The 20401-nt window shown below is 38.8% G+C and overlaps 1 protein-coding gene across 1 annotated transcript in view; it reads left to right on the top strand.

The window, feature by feature from the left end:
• Nucleotides 1–20337, top strand: part of Rab39 (RAS oncogene family member Rab39) — a 20752-nt gene extending 415 nt beyond the window's left edge. Inside the window, exons 3-6 of the mRNA XM_068350698.1 lie at nucleotides 1657–1766; nucleotides 1937–2093; nucleotides 6425–6574; nucleotides 17182–20337. Of these exons, the coding sequence (XP_068206799.1) occupies nucleotides 1657–1766; nucleotides 1937–2093; nucleotides 6425–6574; nucleotides 17182–17304 (540 nt within the window). The 3' untranslated portion in view covers nucleotides 17305–20337. The remainder of the gene's footprint in view (nucleotides 1–1656; nucleotides 1767–1936; nucleotides 2094–6424; nucleotides 6575–17181) is intronic.
• The last annotated feature ends 64 nt before the right edge of the window (nucleotides 20338–20401 follow it).

Genomic DNA, 20401 nt, shown 5'->3' with positions numbered 1-20401 from the left:
GGCTTTGCGGAAGGACGTAATCTAGCGTGAAGTCAACCTGTTGGTTTCTAAAATGCTATACATTAAAGGCTGTTTGCCTTATCCTATCACACAATAAACCCTACGTACTACAGGACCTAAAAGATCTATTTGTCGTATATATTCTTAGGTACTGAGAGTATCACATATTTTAATTGTCAAATTCACTTAATCCAAGCACTTCGATAACAAGTCATGAAATTCTTAAAAGCTTTGATATCACTGAAACTTTCAAGGCCATGACTGATAGAGTTAATTCAATTATAAAAACTATGATATTGTAGCCAGGGTTAGGTTAATAAGTTTGCATAGAGATATAACCTTGGTAGAGCTGAATGCGTCTTGGCCTACGGTAGCTTGTAATGCAAAGCCAGCCTACGAGTATATTAAAACATGATCTTATTCAGAAGGTTTGTACATTCATAAAAACCAAGAGGTATGATTGCCATTTAAATATATGCATTAAGCTTTGTCTAATAACCCCATCTAACTCGATCAGATATCAACAGACTCAAACAAATGTATTAAAATATATTCCTGAAAATTAACTATGGGTGATTTGCAGATGGTTGGACACATGTCGGCTCAGAAATAAAAAAAAAAAAAAGTGAAGTTCAATCCTATTTTGTAATGAGTTGATGTTATGAGTCCTAGACTAAAATATCCCCAAATAACATTACCTTCTGCTAGGATATCTTTACCATGAGGGCTAATGCCCTTCTACAAACTATCTGACTAACCTAACCTAACTTAGTGATTAAAACCGTACAGTACTCAGTTGTCACTACGACCTCCCCCTTTCTCTAAGTTTGAAATTGATGATTATTTGAATACCTTTCTGAATAGATAGTATTCTGCCATTGAGTATATGAAGAGTGATGCCATCCTGACACATGCACGATTTTTGTCGCTGCAATGCAACACAATGAGCCGAGGCATGACATGCCATTATGGTGGTACACAGAGTAAAGCATTGTATGCGGCTTGATAATGTACTGCATATGCGATGCGCAGCCAAAACCATCCATAAAAGTCAATATTGACAGGCAACGGCACTACCTGTTTACGCAAAGGTTAAGGATTGACACGCAATGATGACAGCGTCTGTGCATTGCTATTACGGGAATGAAAATCATGCTAGTGCCAGGTGATATACTGTATGTTATAATTATCATCAGTTACCAAATTAGTATACTTCCCTATAAAACAGTTACTCAATTCTCATTGAGTAACTAAAGACCATGTATGTCAAAGCAGTGGTACTGTTCACATTTTTGTTGCTTTAGATAAAAGTTTGTTACAACTTGCGTGGGAATGAGGGGATCTCGCAATTCAAGTTTTATTTATATTTAGTGTTACAGTTCTGATTATGATTTGTAATGAGTTTTTTGTTACCATTGATTTCCCTGAACATATAGAAATAACAGGAAAGCATCGAAGGTCAGGATCATAATTAGGTTTATATGTGCTGTAACTGGTTAGGATATTTTTTACATTTTCACGACCATATTACTTTTGTACACAGATTACGCATATTTTTTAACACATAATTTTGCCATTTTTGGAATTCGTAAAATTCATTTGTCGGTGTTACTAATATTTAAAATGAAATTTTTCGAGTAATTGCATTATTTTCAGATATCAGATCCAACTGTTGGAGTAGATTTCTTTGCAAGACTCATCGAAGTATCAGATGGCACGAGAATAAAGCTCCAGCTTTGGGATACAGCCGGGCAGGAAAGATTCCGGTAAAGTTTTTTTCATATGTTCCCCAATTTAATAAGTATATAACTCAAGTATAATTGTTTTGATAAAATCTGCTGAGGCTGCTTTTGTATGTATGTATAGATATGTATACTGTATGTTATATTCTTCTAGGTTTTTCAGAATTCTCCATGTTACATGTTTTGCATTTCAGATCTATAACTCGATCCTATTATAGAAATTCAGTTGGAGCGCTGGTTGTTTTCGATGTTTGTAACAAGAAATCATTGGAGCATGTTCCTATGTGGATTATGGAAGCAAAACGACACATCGAACCTCATAAATCTGTGTTCATTCTTGTTGGTACAAAAGTATGTACTGTTTACCGTTTATTATTTGCTTTATAATCTACATGAAACTTCTCAATGAAAGTTGATATGGCATGCAAATTGAGACAAGTCTGTATGTGGCAAGGTTAAATACTGTATAGCATAAGTTTGTAGAGATAACTTACGTGAAGACTGTCCTCTAACAAAGTACAAACCACTACCATACAATCCTTTTTTTTAATAGTTTTTGAGAATTTCATCGGTAATTTAGGCTCCTTTACCACATGAAACTACAATCAAGCCAACACATTTGCCAAATATAGTAATCTTAGTGCATCCATATTTTTTATTTTTTTTTCTTCAAAAGAATGAATATTCAAACTGTAATACTGTAATTCATAGACTTTTGTTTAATGTTATACGGTAACTAGTTTATTAAATTGGACTTGGTAATAACCCACTCTCCTTCCTGAACAGTGACTCTCTTCTTGGCATTTGGCTTGTGTTTTGCTCAGTGTATTCTGATCTTTAATACATTCAATTGTGGTAGTAATGAATATTTCCTTAAATCTTATATGCCTGTTTATTACGTATTTTATGTATGTAATGTTGTATGTACTTTGTCATGGTTTGGAGGTAGCCATCTACATTGTTTATGTCTCTCCTGAAATTAGTTATCAGGTTCCCTTCTTATAGGCTAGTCTTGCATCATTCTTTAAAGCCCCTAGTACACGTATCCGGTTTCCTATGGCGCAGTAGGAAAATTCTGGCTTACAGCTAGAGCTATTACACGTATTTGAACGGTCGGAGGCAAGTGGATCAGGGTGGCACTGTTTGTGGTGGAGGAGTGACATGTCTTATCTCAACGACATTCTCGTTCCTATTGCTCTAGCATGCTACTTGAAAGTGAAAACAAGAAAAAGGAAGATTTGGTTCAAACAATGGCTGCATAAACGACAATAATACTCTCATGTTAACTTAATGAAGGAACTATCACTAGAAAAAGATGACTGGTTTAACTACATGCGAATGGATCACGACACATATTTGGAACTCTTAAGTCAGGTATCACCTTTGATAGAAAAAAGGACACTTGCATGAGAGAAGCAAATAGTCAACATGAGCGTCCTTCAGCCACTCAGACTGATGTCATACCATATGGTGAGCAATTACACGCTACGTCCTCGGTCTTGACTACGACGGCCGTACGGCCAACTTTAGTACTGGCAAAAGTTCATCCGGCCGGCCGTGGGTGACCTTTCATACGGCCAATTTGCTATCACACGCTCCGGTTTGAACATATGCAAGCATCGCGACCGACGGCGCCGTAGGAAAGCGGATAAGTGTAATAGGGGCTTAAGGCTAAAGTTTTACAGACATTCCAAAGCTCCCTGGATTGTGAGTGTAAGATAGAAGATGCATGATGATAAGAAACACCAATTTACAAAAGAATGGTAGGGGAGAAGATTGTAAGGATACGATGCCCTTAATTACTCCAGATTTAATATTTCCCTGTTTTAGAGAATTGTTACTTCTGTCATCATTCTATCTTCAGAGATATGTAAATTGTCTGAAAGCCTACTTCAGAACCTTGAGCCTTTTAAAGGTAGCCAACATTTCCTGCCTCTCTTTTGGAAAATTTTTATTCCTGATTTTCGAGAACCTTTCTTTACTGTTCCACATGTTTCTCTGCAGTCATTACCATTCGAGGTGATTGTAAAGACTTTTCAATGGAGCAGTTTCCTTACTTAGATTTTTGTTTCATTGGCTAAGTAGTAAAAGACCATATCTATGTCCTCCAATATTCCTGTGGATGTACTTTATACAGTATCCTTTTCTCTGCATCTTCAATGCAACCACGACTTTTAAAGAACTAATCTTCTTTGCTTACTTCTTTTTCTTAAATGTGAAAATAACCTTGAAACTTTTCAGAATCATGAATCATATTAAAAGTGATTCATAGATGCAAAATGCAGAACACTTGCCATAGTTTTAATAAAATTATTTGACTACTTCAATCAAAGTTTGGTGCTGGGAATGTAATTGTTCATGTATGCTAACTTTGTGTGTGATTGCAAGTTAAGCTTTAAAAGGTATTTGGAATAATTGACCCTGGAAATCCGTCAATCGAAGTACAATAACATTACAGAGGACTCTAAATCTTAATATATGCAATACACACATATCACAATAATTATGGCAATATAATTAACCCTGGTAGTCAATCAATCAAAGTACATTAACATTACAGAGGACTCTATATCTTAATATATGCAATACACATATCACAATAATTATGGCAATAATGTAAGACTACTTGAAAAGAGGAATTACTTTCATTGCTTACATTTTTCTGGCTACATCCAAAGTTGCAGCAATTCTCTTCATTACCAGCTTGGAATCATGTGGCCTACAGACATAACTGGCAATTAGTCTTCCATGTTTCCATGTTGCATGGAACCATGGACGATACTGGACTTTTACAAAATTAATCCCAATATACAAACACTTATCAAGGTACAAAATATACCCAATGAGCAGAATGTACCCAATACTGTATACCAAATGTACCAATACAAGGATTAATGTGTATCCAAGTTCAAAGTATACCTAATATTCAAGCCAGTGGGCAAGATGCATTCAAGGTACAAAATGTATCAAATACTGTAGATGATGTACTCAAAGAAAAAACTTATTTGATCAGTAAAAAGCTTGAAAAGTACAAAATGCACCCAAAAAAAATATTCCAACTGGGATATGTACCCATAGATGACGTACTCAAAGAAAAAACTTATTTGATCAACAAAAAGCTTGAAAAGTACAAAATGCACCCAATAAAAATATTCCAACTGGGATATGTACCAATACTTAAAATCAATTCAGTATAATAGAAGAGAATCTTTAGCTATGGTAAGCAGCTCTCCTAGGAGGATACTCCAAAATCAAACCGTTGTCCTCTTGTCTTTGATAGTGCCATAACCTCTAGTACCATGGTCTTCCACTGTCTTGGGTTAAGAGTTCTCTTACTTGAGGGTACACTTAGACACACTATTCTGTGTTTCCTCATTTCCTTTCTTCAATGGGCTATTTTCCTTGTTGGAACCCTTGGGCTTATAACATCCTGCTTTTCTAACTAGGGTTGTAGCTTAGCTATTAATAATAATATATGGGATGGAATAATTTGACTCAATATTGTACACCATTTGGACAAAATGTATCCAGTCAACTAAGCGTAAACAAAAACAAAAAATAAATATACCCAATTTATCCATATAAATGAGTGGGTAATACTTATAAAGGGCATCGATGGCCTATATGAATTATAGAACTCCCATAAGTCATATTAACCTCTGAGGACCTTATGGATAATGTATACAAAATATACTGTACCTAAGTAAACTAAAGTGCAACTAGTTAACAATACACACCACAATTACAAATTGATTGAAATATCTGCGTTCAGACTTATGGCATGATTACGGTACATTCAGTATTAATGTACAGTATATCAATGCACTGCATTCACATAAAAATACCATAAGTTACCAATGATGTCATATTCTATCAGAGCAAGTAACATTCTCTTTAAAAACTTTAAGTATTAACAATACCAGAACTTTCTCCAGTCATGGTGGCAATAGTAGCTATCCAAGTTTCTATGGTGCCTTTCAGTGCACCTAATTTAAAATATTACGGTATTTACTGCTGGATTCTAGTGCTTAATTATCTTTAATTATTTTTCATATTGACTAAGCTTTTCAAGACAATATTACAGCATTTAGATGATCGGGGATTTACTTTTGAATTTTCTTTTGTAAGGATTAAAGGTTTTCAACTTGGTGTTATGGTTTCATATTCAACTTGGTGTTATGGTTTCATATATGAAAACACTTATTTTTATCTCTATTAACCCTTTTACCCCCAAAGGACGTACTGGTACGTTTCACAAAACTCATCCCTTTACCCCCTTAGACGTACTGGTACGTCCTTGCAAAAAACTGCTATTTACATTTTTTTTGCATAATTTTTATCATTTTAAGAGAAACTTCAGGCATTTTCCAAAAGAATGAGACCAACCTGACCTCTCTATGACAAAAATTAAGGCTGTTAGAGCAATTTAAAAAAAAAGGATATAGCAAAATGTGCTTGAAAAAAAAAACCCTTGGGGTTAAGGATTGGAAAGTTCCAAATAGCCTGGGGGTAAAAGGGTTAAACAGTAGGACAATTATTATACAATATAAATAAGTAATTTTGAATAAATGGTTTGGAATTGCACTAGCAAGTTATGTTTCCTGACAGAAATTAAAAAATGTTTATAATGTTTAGTACTGTATTAAAATAACTTTGTGTATTGAATTAATGACATATTTCAGATTGATATGGAAGAAGAAAGGGAGGTCAAGTCTGAGGATGCATTATCTTTAGCAAACTTCTATAACATAAAGTATATAGAAACCAGCTCAGTAAAAGGTATAAATGTTGAAGAAGCATTTAGAAGCATCACCCAGGAAGTTTATGATAAGGTTAGTGTTTATTGTTTATGTTTAAAAAGATAACTTATTATTAAACTAAAATGGAGCTGATTGACTGTTAAATGTAATTTTATTGGAGTAATAAAAAGATTGAAAACACTAAGGTTCAAACAGTTCATTCGAGAAAAAAAAAAAAAAAAGGAAGCAGAGATGCCAGAAATAAGGATCTGAATAAAAAGAGCAAAAGAATTTGTGACTCATGGTAGCAATTGTATCTAGAATTGGAACAAATGAAGAACAGTGTGTTGGCGTTCTGGTCAACGTTGATAACAGGTGTTATGATTGTGTCCAGTAATTATCTATTAGTGTTACGATTGTGTCCAGTAATTAGCTAGTTAAAAAAATCCTTCGATTACTCCAGATCAGACTTTCAAAAATTTTGATTCTTTCCCTAAATCCACTCTAATCCTTAGAATCAGACTGAGCTTGTCCAAGGTGGACCACTTTGGAGTAGCCCTCAGTCACTGGTCTTTGTGGAGGAGTTTGCTACATAAATGCACAACTGCATTACTATTTTTGTTGTTTGATCATGGATGCTGACCAGAAAACTATTCCCCTTTCTTCTTGTCTATAGTCATTGGGGAGGTATTCAGAAACATGTGAATTGTAGTGGACAGTCTTGTAAGATAATAAATTATCTAAAACTTTCTCTACGGTATTAAAGTGTTTATCTTAAGGGGAGACGCACATTGAAAAGGATTATGCCCACTGAGGAGACACTTGCAATTTCACCGAGATGCAATCGGTCGCAAAGTAATCTTACCTAAATATATTTTTATGTGCATAAAATAGAAATATAGAGAAAGAGACCATAATTAGTTTAGGTGCTTCTCACAAATTTATGTTATATTGAATGCTGTGTATGAAACAACCACCTAAAGTGGTCCGTGTTGATTGATCTGCGCTCTGTGGCCCCACCTGTGACAGGGACTCACATTTCTCTATCATGTACGCTGTCACTGACACCTGTACAAACAAACAGTATTCAAAACTATGAGGAACTGAATGGTGCTGGTTAGTGTTCCCACTGAAGTCTAAAAGGTTGGTCTTATTGTGTGTTAAAGTTGGGACATTCGGGTGATGATGCATCTGGTTGGTAAATAATACAATAGTCTATTGCATTAAGAAAACAAGATTACAAGAAGTACGGTGAATATGTCTCATGGGCTCCAGTGATGGGCTATATAGCCTAAATCCAATCCAATCCAATCTCTGACAACAGATTTTTTTATGATAATAAAGATAAAATGAAATGCACCAGACCACATCAGTCAAATGATGCATTGCAGATACCTGTAGATTTTTTAAACTTTTAGAAGTTATCCTCATTACAGTCACCACAGGCATGTATGCCAATGAATATCTAAAGAGACTACTGAGCACTGCACAGTTAGTGTTGTGTGTTGAACTATTGAACAGTATTTCATTACAGGAGGTTATGTTTTTGCCCCTGTTTGTGTGTTTGTGAACAGCTTCTTAGCCACAATTTTAATCGTAGAGTAATGAAACTTGCAGGGATTAAATGTTATGTAAAAAGCTGGAAATGATTAAATTTTCGAAGGTCAAGGTCACGTAATCAGCCACAAGTTTGGACATCGTTGTCGCAGAGACGTCAAACTTGGTTCATATTTGAGTGTATGAAAATGCATGTTAAGGTCAAAGGTCAAGGTCGAGCAAAAGGTTGTAAAATAAGCTGCCGCGGCGGAGGTCTGCGCTCTACTGAGTGCCCCTCTAGTTAGCTATTGTGAGATGGAAGGATTAATTCTACCTGCACACTTGTACATTATTAATATCTGCCATCTATATAAATTTTGGATGTCCTTTATGCACGCAGTAAGTATTACAAGATTATCTTGGTACTGTACTATAGTACCTAGGTTCACGAGTAACACTGGATACGAGCAAATTAATATACAAGCGTACATATTCAGATCGGCTTACCAGCATTGTATTGATCTGCAAGCAAAAATTTCCCTACATATGTACATTCAGTATTTTGTGGACAAGTACTAATGAGTTTAGTATGTGATATGCAGAAATCATGTCTCACAGTACCCATATGCAACCCACACAGTGTTCACACGATTTTTACCCCATTCTGTCTCACATTACGGTATTTCGCATCCTCCCTTGCTCAGAGCCTCTCTTCTATTCTCTGAGCAGCTCTAGTAGAAGATTCATTTTGTGTGCACATCTTTGGAATTGTTTCTAATATTTGTTCTTATCATAAAGACATTTTGTGCAGCTTTGTATGGTTAACAGTACAGTATAATGACAATGGCCGCCAAGAAAATTAAGAAAGAGGGTAAGGAGAAAAAGATTATCAAAGAAGTAAAAAAGGCATTATCACAAAGCCTGAACAAAGTACTGTATGTGTGATGCCGACCTACAAAAATTGTACGTTTGTACTACAACCATCCACAATTGGTACAGTTGCAATTTTGAAGTAAAAAAAGGCATTATCACAAAGCCTGAACAAAGTATGCGTGATGCCGACCTGCCAAAACTATACGTTTATACTACAACCATCCACGATTGGTACAGTTGCAATTTTGAACAAAAAAGTAGATATCAAAGCATTTGACAAATCAAAATCGGTGCGGACATTGATGATTCGACGGCAACGTGTTCTTAACGTTGAAATGTTTCTGGTTATCTGGGTTGATGAAAAGCTGTTAACAGGTGATAGAGTTACTGAAAACACTATGTGAAAAAGCTATTGTGTTGGAGCTGTATAAAGTGCAGCACCAAGAGGATGCAGAGTAGACCTCAACTGAGGAGGAGGGAGAGAGTGACAGACCCCAAACTTGAAGTAAAAATGTTATTTTGATAATAAAATAAATTTTTGAATATACTTACCCGGTGATTATAATAGCTGCAACTCTGTTGCTCGACAGAAAACTCTAAGGTAAAATTCGCCAGCGATCGCTACACAGGTTGCCGGTGTGCCCAACAGCGCCATCTGTCGTCCAGATACCCAGTACTCAATGTAAACAAAGAACTCAATTTTCTCCTCGTTCCACTGCGTCTCTATTGGGGAGGAAGGGAGGGTCCTTTAATTTATAATCACCGGGTAAGTATATTCAAAAATTTATTTTATTATCAAAATAACATTTTTCAATATTTAACTTAGCCGGTGATTATAATAGCTGATTCACACCCAGGGGGGTGGGTAGAGACCAGCACTATATGTTTACATTATTATGAGCTAAGAATTTTTATTTCATTTTAGAAGTTATCAAAATAACAAAAACAAAATAAATAGGTACCTGGTAAGGAAGTCGACTTGAACAATTACTCTGCCTTTTTAAGTACGTCTTCCTTACGGAGCCTCGCGATCCTCTCAGGATGCTGATCGACCCCTAGGATCTGAAGTATCAAGGGTTGCAACCCATACAACAGGACCTCATCAAAACCCCTAATCTAGGCGCTTCTCAAGAAATGACTTTGACCACCCGCCAAATCAACCAGGATGCGAAAGGCTTCTTAGCCTTCCGGACAACCCAAAAAAAACAATAAAAACATTTCAAGAGAAAGATTAAAAAGGTTATGGAATTAGGGAATTGTAGTGGTTGAGCCCTCACCCACTACTGCACTCGCTGCTACGAATGGTCCCAGAGTGTAGCAGTCCTCGTAAAGAGACTGGACATCCTCAAGATAAAAAGACGCGAACACTGACTTGCTTCTCCAATAGGTTGCGTCCATTATACTTCGCAGAGATCTATTTTGTTTAAAGGCCACGGAAGTTGCGACAGCTCTAACTTCGTGTGTCCTTACCTTCAGCAAAGCTTGGTCTTCCTCACTCAGATGGGAATGAGCTTCTCGTATTAACAGTCTGATAAAATAGGATAAAGCATTCTTTGACATAGGCAAAGATGGTTTCTTAACTGAACACCATAAAGCTTCAGACGGGCCTCGTAAAGGTTTAGTTCGTTTTAAATAGAACTTAAGAGCTCTCACAGGGCATAAGACTCTTTCTAGTTCATTTCCAACCATATTCGATAAGCTTGGAATATCGAACGATTTTGGCCAAGGTCGAGAAGGCAGCTCGTTTTTGGCTAGAAAACCAAGTTGTAGGGAACATGTAGCCATTTCAGATGAGAATCCGATGTTCTTGCTGAAGGCATGAATCTCACTGACTCTTTTAGCTGTGGCTAAGCATACCAGGAAAAGAGTCTTTAAGGTGAGATCTTTCAGGGAGGCTGATTGTAGCGGCTCGAACCTGTCTGACATGAGGAATCTTAGTACCACGTCTAAATTCCAACCAGGTGTAACCAAACGACGCTCCTTCGTGGTCTCAAAAGACTTAAGGAGGTCCTGTAGATCTTTATTGTTGGAAAGATCTAAGCCTCTGTGACGGAAGACTGATGCCAACATGCTTCTGTAACCCTTGATAGTGGGAGCTGAAAGAGATCGTTCTTTCCTCAGATATAATAGGAAGTCAGCTATTTGAGTTACAGAGGTACTGGTCGAGGATACGGATACTGACTTGCACCAGTTTCGGAAGACTTCCCACTTCGATTGGTAGACTCTAAGGGTGGATGTTCTCCTTGCTCTAGCAATCGCTCTGGCTGCCTCCTTCGAAAAACCTCTAGCTCTCGAGAGTCTTTCGATAGTCTGAAGGCAGTCAGACGAAGAGCGTGGAGGCCTTGGTGTACCTTCTTTACGTGTGGCTGACGTAGAAGGTCCACCCTTAGGGGAAGTGTTCTGGGAACGTCTACTAGCCATCGAAGTACCTCGGTGAACCATTCTCTCGCGGGCCAGAGGGGAGCAACTAGCGTCAACCTTGTCCCTTCGTGAGAGGCGAACTTCTGCAGTACCTTGTTGACAATCTTGAACGGAGGGAATGCATATAGATCTAGATGTGACCAATCTAGGAGAAAGGCATCTATATGAACTGCTGCTGGGTCCGGGATTGGTGAGCAATATATTGGGAGCCTCTTGGTCATCGAGGTTGCGAAGAGATCTATGGTTGGCTGGCCCCAGGTGGCCCAAAGTCTCTTGCATACATCCTTGTGGAGGGTCCATTCTGTTGGAATTATTTGTCCCTTCCGACTGAGACAATCTGCCATGACATTCAAGTTGCCTTGGATGAACCTCGTTACTAGTGATATGTTTAGACCTTTTGACCAGGTGAGGAGGTCCCTTGCGATCTCGTACAACGTCAGTGAGTGGGTCCCTCCTTGCTTGGAGATGTACGCCAAAGCAGTGGTGTTGTCCGAGTTCACCTCCACCACTTTGCTTTGAAGGAGAGACCTGAAGCTTTTCAAGGCCAGATGTACTGCCAGTAGCTCCTTGCAGTTGATATGCATTGTCCTTTGACTCGAGTTCCATATTCCCGAGCATTCCCGACCGTCTAATGTCGCGCCCCAGCCTACGTCCGATGCGTCCGAGAAGAGAACGTGGTTGGGAGTCTGAACAGCCAGGGGCAGACCCTCTCTGAGGCTGATACTGTCCTTCCACCATGTCAGGCAAGACTTCATCTTCTCGGAAATGGGGATCGAGACCGCTTCTAGCGTCTTGTCCTTTTTCCAGTGAAATGCTAGGTGATATTGAAGAGGACGGAGGTGTAGTCTTCCTAATGACACGAACTGTTCCAGGGATGATAGCGTCCCTATCAGACTCATCCACTTCCTGACTGAACATCGTTCCTTCTTCAGCATGTTCTGGATGCATAACTGGGCTTGGCTTGTTCTGGGGGCCGACGGAAAAGCCCGAAAAGCTAGACTGTGAATCTCCATCCCTAAATACACAATAGTTTGGGATGGGACCACTTGTGACTTTTCCATATTGACAAGGAGACCCAATTCCTTGGTCAGATCTAGAGGCCACTTTAGATCCTTCAGACAGCGACGACTGGAAGAAGCTCTGAGAAGCCAGTCGTCCAAATAGAGGGAGGCTCGGATGTCCGCTAAATGAAGGAATTTGGCTACATTCCTCATCAGCCTCGTAAACACAAGAGGAGCTGTTCTTAGGCCAAAGCACAGGGCTTGAAACTGGTAGACAACCTTTTCGAAGACGAACCTCAGAAAAGGTTGGGAGTCCGGGTGGATGGGGACGTGGAAGTAGGCGTCCCTTAGGTCTAAAGAGACCATCCAGTCTTCCCTTCTGACCGCTGCTAGAACCGATTTTGTGGTCTCCATGGAGAACGTCTGCTTTGTGACAAAGACATTCAGCGCACTGACGTCTAGCACCGGCCTCCACCCTCCTGTCTTCTTTGACACCAAGAAGAGACGGTTGTAGAATCCCGGGGTTTGATGGTCCAGGACTTTGACTACCGCTCCCTTCTCTAGTAAGAGAGACACTTCCTGTTTCAATGCTCGTCTCTTGTCTTCCTCTCTGTACCTGGGAGAGAGATCGATGGGAGACGTTGCTAGAGGGGGTTTTCGTACAAACGGGATCTTGTACCCCTCTTTGAGCAACTTCACAGATAGTGCATCTGCGCCTCTCTTTTCCCAGGTCTGCCAGAAGTTCTTGAGTCTGGCTCCCACTGCTGTCTGAAGAAGCTGGCAGTCAGACTCTGCCCTTAAAGGACTTGGTTCCTTTCTTCTTTCCACGTCTCCCTTCGGCACGAGCACCTCCTCTGCTGGAGGCTCTGCCACGAAAGGGCGGAATAAAACGGGACGCTGGAGTATCCATCCTTGGTCTAGCTGACAGGGTAGGCAAAGGGGTGGCTTTGCGAGCAGATGACGCAACAAGATCATGAGTATCCTTCTGTATCAAAGAAGCAGCAATCTCTTTAATCAGGTCCTCTGGAAAAAGGCACTTGGATAAAGGGCCAAACAGAAGTTCGGATCTCTGGCATGGTGTAACTCCAGCTGAAAGAAATGAGCATAGGTTCTCACGCTTCTTAAGGACTCCGGACACAAAAGATGCAGCAAGCTCATTAGACCCATCACGTACGGCCTTGTCCATGCAGGCCATAATGAGCAAGGAAGTCTCCTTCTCCATCGGAGAGATCTTTCTGCTTAGAGCTCCTAGACACCAGTCTAGGAAGTTAAAAACCTCGAAGGCTCTAAAGATACCTTTCAAAAGGTGGTCCAGGTCCGAAGATGACCAACATATTTTTTAGCGTCTCATGGCAAGGCGGCGGGGAGAGTCTACAAGACTTGAGAAGTCGCCCTGGGCAGAGGCAGGAACTCCCAAGCCGAGAACTTCTCCCGTGGCATACCAGACGCTCGATCTAGAAGAGAGTCTAGCAGGGGGAAACGTAAAAGCTGTCTTCCCTAAACTCTTTTTGGACTGCAGCCATTCTCCTATCACCCGCAAAGCTCTCTTGGACGAGCGTGCGAGGACGAGTCTAGTAAAGGCAGGAGTGGTTGACGGCATGCCTAACACAAACTCTGACGGAGGAGAACGCGGAGCCACAGACACAAACTGGTCCGGAAACATCTCTTTGAACAGGGCCAAAACTTTCCTAAAGTCCAAAGAGGGTTGCGTAGACTTAGGCTCGTCCAGTTCTGAATGCGGTTCATCTACGTGTGCAGCACCATCATCATCAGAAAGTCCCTCATCCGTGTATTGATGAGGAAGCGGCAACGGAGTGGGTAACGGCTGGTTAGCTGAGTCCGGTCGCACGGGTGCATGCGTGACTGAGCCGGACGCAACGTCATGGAACTGTTGCCCAGTCTGTGAGCTGGCAACAACCATAGCAGCGCGGGGACGCACAGCGTCTACTCCAGACTGTCTAGACTGATGTGGGTGAGCAGTGGCAACCACACTGGGTTGCGGAGGTTGACGCACCACGTCAAAACAAAACAACTCTGACGGTTGTTGAACCTCACGAACGTCAACGGATACCTCCGTGCGTCGCTGAACGTCAACATGCGGCTGGCAGATCACACTGGAACGCATGGGTGGCGGAACTCTCTCAACTGGAGTGCGTGAGAAGGTTACCTCAGCGTCCCCAGGACGCACAACCGATCGTGTGGGTGGTTGTAGGCAAGGAGCTGCACTAGCTGATGCGGCAGCAACCTTCTCCGCACGAAAGTCCTGCATAAGCGACGTTAGTTGAGACTGCATGTCTTGCAGTAAAGACCACTTAGGGTCTACAGGAGCAGGTGCGGCGACAGACGGTGTTACTGTCTGAAGCGGTACTGCTTTGCCTCTCTTAGGAGGTGAGCAGTCATCGGATGACTGCAGCGAGTCCGAACTGACCCAGTGGCTACAGCTGGGCCGTTGGACTTGTGCGGAAGGGACCGACTTGCGCTTTAACGGTCGTGAGACCTTGGTCCATGGTTTCTTTCGAGAAACACCTTCCGAAGACGAGGTATAAATGGGCTCTCTCGTCTTTGTTAGGCAGGGGCGATCTTGGGTAGATACGCCCGATACCACGGAGGGAACGTCTGTTCGCTGATTAAAGCCTCTCGAACCCATTTGTCGTACGACATTGCTTCTCCCCTGGACTTGGGAGCTTGCAAGAGGTCCCGGACTAGGAGGACGACAGGCACGAACAGACGAACCCTCAAGCGCAACACTATCCACAACACTATCACTCACTTTAACACTTCCCACTGCACTTTTACACTTCAGCTCCTTCACATCCGCCATGAGCTGATTACGGTCACTAGCCAGGGACTCAACTCTCTCACCCAGAGCTTGGATGGCACGCATCATATCAGCCATCGAAGGTTCCTGAGTGCCAGAAGGGGGATTAGGAGCAACCACTACAGGGGAAGGAATAGGTTGTGGGGCATGAGGAGAGGAAATGTCAATAGAACTAGAGGAACTTCTCCTAACTCTATCTCTCTCTAGCCTACGTGTATACTTTTGGAATTCGATAAAATCGTATTCCGAAAGCCCAACGCACTCCTCACATCGATCTTCCAATTGACAGGTTTTATCCCGACAATTGGAACAAACAGTGTGAGGGTCGATAGAGGCCTTCGGAAGACGCCTTGAACAGTCCCTAGCATTGCACTTCCTAAATTTTGGGACTTGTGAAGGGTCAGCCATTTTGAATTGGTCAAAGAGGAATTCAAAAACTATCAAAAAGTCATCAACAAAGAATCCGTAATCAAAAAGAGTTCAAGGAATTGTGAAGAGAAAGCCTGCACAGCGAAAGCTCAAAACTAGAATAGTGTACTTCACCAATTAGTTGTGAAAACAAATCCAGTTTAGCAACAGCGAATAGCACGTCTTGTCGGTAGCACGACAGAGAGAAAATTGAGTTCTTTGTTTACATTGAGTACTGGGTATCTGGACGACAGATGGCGCTGTTGGGCACACCCGCAACCTGTGTAGCGATCGCTGGCGAATTTTACCTTAGAGTTTTCTGTCGAGCAACAGAGTTGCAGCTATTATAATCACCGGCTAAGTTAAATATTGAAAATTAAAGATGTTAAGAATGTGGGAAACCATGCAAATTTCTGTAGAAACACATCCCATCGATAAAGCTTCAGCACGGCAAGCAGCGAATCTATTTACCAACAATTCTATATCACATTTTCTTGCCATTTAAAAGATAAAGAAAATTAAGTTGTCTCTAGAAAGGTTCTTTGTCAAAACAGAACAAAAAAAAAAAAAAAAACTACCAACCAAGTATCCAAAAAGCATGAATTAAGTGATTCAGTTAGTGATGGTGAACACCTTCAAGAGAGAGAACTTCGAATGTAGTTCTCATGAATGGAGATTCTCTTCCCTCCTCCTCCCATCTCCCTCATGCCAGCCACAACTCCCCTCAAAGGTGAAGTGTGAGTTAATTTGTCAATATTTCTATTTTTTGCTGTGAATTTTAATTTGTATTAATTTCCGATGTTAGAGGTTTTAAATTCTTTAATAATTTCCATTTCAGACCTTTAAAATGAGTGTACTGTATATGCGTATTTATGGACATGCGGAACACGTCAAATTAAACGCGTAAACAGAATTACCTTTGTGCTGCAAAAATATTGTTATCCAAGAATTGGATCATAGAAAAGACTCAACACGGGTCACTTGAGCTATAATTTTTATAAACTTTTAAATTTTTCATATATTGTACTGTACAGTACAATGCTATTTTTACAATATGAGGTATATTGTTATCAAAGAAATTAATTCTACTGGCTGCAACGACTCAAAAAAGGGAATTATATTCTTAACTTTCCTTTGTTGCATTCATTGAACATTGATTGGGCCCTTTATCTTAAGTAATACTGTACATTGTTGCGATACTATAGTCCATTTCTTTTAGCGATGCATATTTGCACCGACTCGCATCGGTGCCCTTTTAGCTTGGAAAAGTTTCTGGATCGCTGATTGGTTGGATAAGATAATTATAACCAATCAGCGATCAGGAAATTTTTCCGAGCTAAAAGGGCACCGCCGCGAGTCGGTGCAAATATGCATCGCTAAAAGAAATGGACTATAGTTGTTATAGGCATGTTTAGAGAGCATACAATATTTCAAGGTTCCTATAGTACCAAATACTTAAGTCATCAAGATGATGATAATTGTTACTCATCAGTGAGAAAATAGTTCTTGCTTAATGACAGTTTCTATAATAATGCATTAAAGTTAATTCTCTTTAGCTACTGTGTTTGGAAGGTCATGGAACTTAGCATTTAGGTTCAAAGTGGAAATGATTTGCAGGCTAATGAAACTTGTCAATTTTTTAGGTACAAAATGGAGAGTTTAAAATTGAAGAGGGATGGGATGGCATAAAGAGTGGCTATTCAAGACCAAACCATTCTTACAACATAATGGAAGCTGAACCAGAAAAGTCTGGATTCTGTTGTTAATAGCACATTGCTGACTTGTGATGCAAGAATCCAGTTATCCTTGTGATGCAAGAATACAAGTTATCCTTTCAAATGGATTTTAATGACTATTAAGTTTCATTGTGATAAAAAATACTCCAGTGAGACGTGTAGTAAACAGGTCTGACTGTAGTAGGTTGTCTTGCACGCTCACTTGCCTCGAGTAAGTAGGCGAGGTTTGCAGACTCACTTTACTGTGTATGTCTCGTAGAACTCACATACTCTGCAAGTTGAGCAGTGAATCACTCATTTGACTGTATAGAAGGTCGAGAATGGCAAACACTTGACTCGTGTGAAGATGGGCATTGCGCACTCAAGTTTGAGTGCTTATTCCAAACTCATGTCGCATTAGTTTTGTGTGGCAAACTCACTTCCTTACAGCAAGCTGAGTTTTATGTGCTCACTTGCGCTTTAAACCAAAGGAATTGTCCTAGTCCTTTCCATCCCTATTTTAATGTAAGTTGAATCCTGTGTGTGAATAATTCAGAAGATTTTTTTTATATTTTATTAAATGCTGTTATATAAATTCTTGTACCTTTATAAGCAATATTTTTCCCTTAGAATTTGGGAGCTCAACCTTTTTTTTCTGTTTTCAAGTAGTGAATATTTAAATGAAAATGTGTAGCTAAACCTCCATTTATACTGTTTTGCAATAAGTGCTTTATTTTAAAGCCATAAAATCGTATCACTCTCCTCATGATTTTGTATTTTCTACATTGTTTCAATTTCTTTTTTTAGCATTGAGCTTAAAACTGTGATATGGCCAGTAGGAACTTCATGTTACCTTCATATTTTAAAGAAAAATCATGAATCCTTTCATTTTTTTTCCTTGGTATTTAGACAGTAAAACTTTATTTTTGCTATGAAGTTTATCGTACAGCCATTTATTGTAATTTTTATAACATTTCTTCACTTTTTTTATTGTTTACTTGTATTATATGAAGCGTTTGTAAACTCATAGATTTATAACTTTTTAAAGATGATGGATTATTGAAGGTGTGGTGGCAGATAGCAAGTGAAAATATTGTATAAGTCATAGAGTACAATACTGTCCAGTTATCATTTTGTAGTCTTGGATTGTGATGCCAAATGTTGGCATAAAAATTTAGGCGTTTCGCTAAATATATTTTTAAGACTAAAAGTCAGTCAAGATGTATCTCTTCATTTGTTTTAGTTTCACTATGAATATTCTCTCGGTCCATTCATAATGAAATCCATATGAATAATACTTCAATGGTTGTATATTCTGTGCAGATATAGCATTGTATTGCTGCCTTTCAATTTGCATGTAATAGATTGTTGCAGTTTCATGGAGCAGATGTTACAAAGTTTAAATTTGATGCAAAATAACCCAAAAGGCAAATTAGCAAAACAAATTTCTAAGCAATTCCATTCTATAAGATGGTGCAGTTGTTTTAAACTTCAATATACAAGAAATTAAAAAAGGGCTGAGTAAATGTTGTAAATATCATTTGAAACTTGTATAGTTTCTACCTATCTTCTATAGATAATTCTCCCCTTTCCATTATAATTTTGCCCTTCCTAAAAAGATTGCGATATTTTTGCATATGGGTGCTTAAAGCTGGGCTTGAGAAAATACAGTACTGTAGTATATTCAAAGGCATTAACTTCATTCTTGAACAGTGAAAAATATATTACTGGACTTCAGAACTTGATAGACATTACGTAAATGGTCACGGGAACAATTTAGACAAGTCTAGGAATAATCCTTATAACTTAATACTATACTGAAATACAAGTGCTGTGCTGATGTATCGTTCAAGTCAAAGTTTATCCAATGGGTACTTTTGAATTTAAAGATTAGCATATTTTCCAGTCTTAGACAAAGATAAATTTTACATGAATTTGTTCATGTACTCGACTTTTCTAATACCGTAGTATTGTAGTGGAATTTTGCACAAAGGATTTCTCTTAGACTTTTATCAGTAGGAATTATGCTTTCTTAATATGGAAGGGGAAAGGAATTTTAATAAACAAGTTTTTTGAAACGGTATTTGATGCTAGAATTCTCCATTTTACTTTGGTTGCCTAATTTTTTAAGACTATGGAGGACAGAATTGGCCAGAATCTAGTTGAATGTGCCATTTGGTGCTCTAAATATGGCATCCCTAACAACAATTAAATGAAATTTACACAAATTTGTCTATCATTCGATTTGATGTAGAATATGAAAATGCTATTAATTTTCAATTTGTTTAAAAATTTTTGAAAATGTATGCATCTAAAAGTCCTTTTCAATGTAAAAAATGTTTGAAAATATATGCATCTAAAAGTCCAAGAAAATTTGCGTTCTTCTAAATAAACTGTGGTTACAGAAGCATTTGGCATGGCAATAATTTTGCTCAAGATTCAATATTTAGGGTTGAATAACAAGACAGGAATTGTGAAAAATGATCCGTCCACTTCCCAATGCAAAAGTGAACGTATTAATGCCTCTAGTAAAAGCATTAGCCTGAAATCTAGATACAGTACTCATAAAATCTGCGAAGACTGCACCGAAAAATGGAACTCATTTGCTTATTTTTTCTTAGAATATATGAAGACAATGCTAGCTATACAGTATCTGCAACCTGAGATAAATTATATTGAAAGAATGACTGATTATTTAATATCAAGCTGGAGTTTTCACTGCGAGTTTTAGAATTTCTTGTCACGGTTACAGTTGATTTTGCAATGTTTGTCGTTTTCAGAATTTTATACACTTATTTCTTAGATTCTGATGGTAACACTTTTGTGGAAGTGCAAGTAATGATGAGGTTATTGTACGTTATGAACACTGCTTTTCTAGTAAATGCTCAAAAAACTGTATTTTACCATATCACAACATTTCAAGAAAAGCTTGTGATGATAAAAGAAAAGGTGGTTATTTTTTCAAAATTAATGTTTGTCAGTGGTTAAAAACAGCTGCCAAACTTTAGAAAAGTAAAAAAAAAAAATATAAACGATATGCATGGATGTAAGAAAAGTGTAAAATATAGAATGTTTATGAATGAACTGTAGTGCTTTTCCATTTTTTACATTCGAATTTGTCTCGTGCATGTGTTTTTATAAATCATTG

This window comes from Palaemon carinicauda, chromosome 27 (genome assembly GCF_036898095.1).
Source record: "Palaemon carinicauda isolate YSFRI2023 chromosome 27, ASM3689809v2, whole genome shotgun sequence".
In the NCBI taxonomy this organism is placed as follows: domain Eukaryota; kingdom Metazoa; phylum Arthropoda; class Malacostraca; order Decapoda; family Palaemonidae; genus Palaemon; species Palaemon carinicauda.
This window is presented reverse-complemented; position numbering and strand designations above follow the sequence as displayed.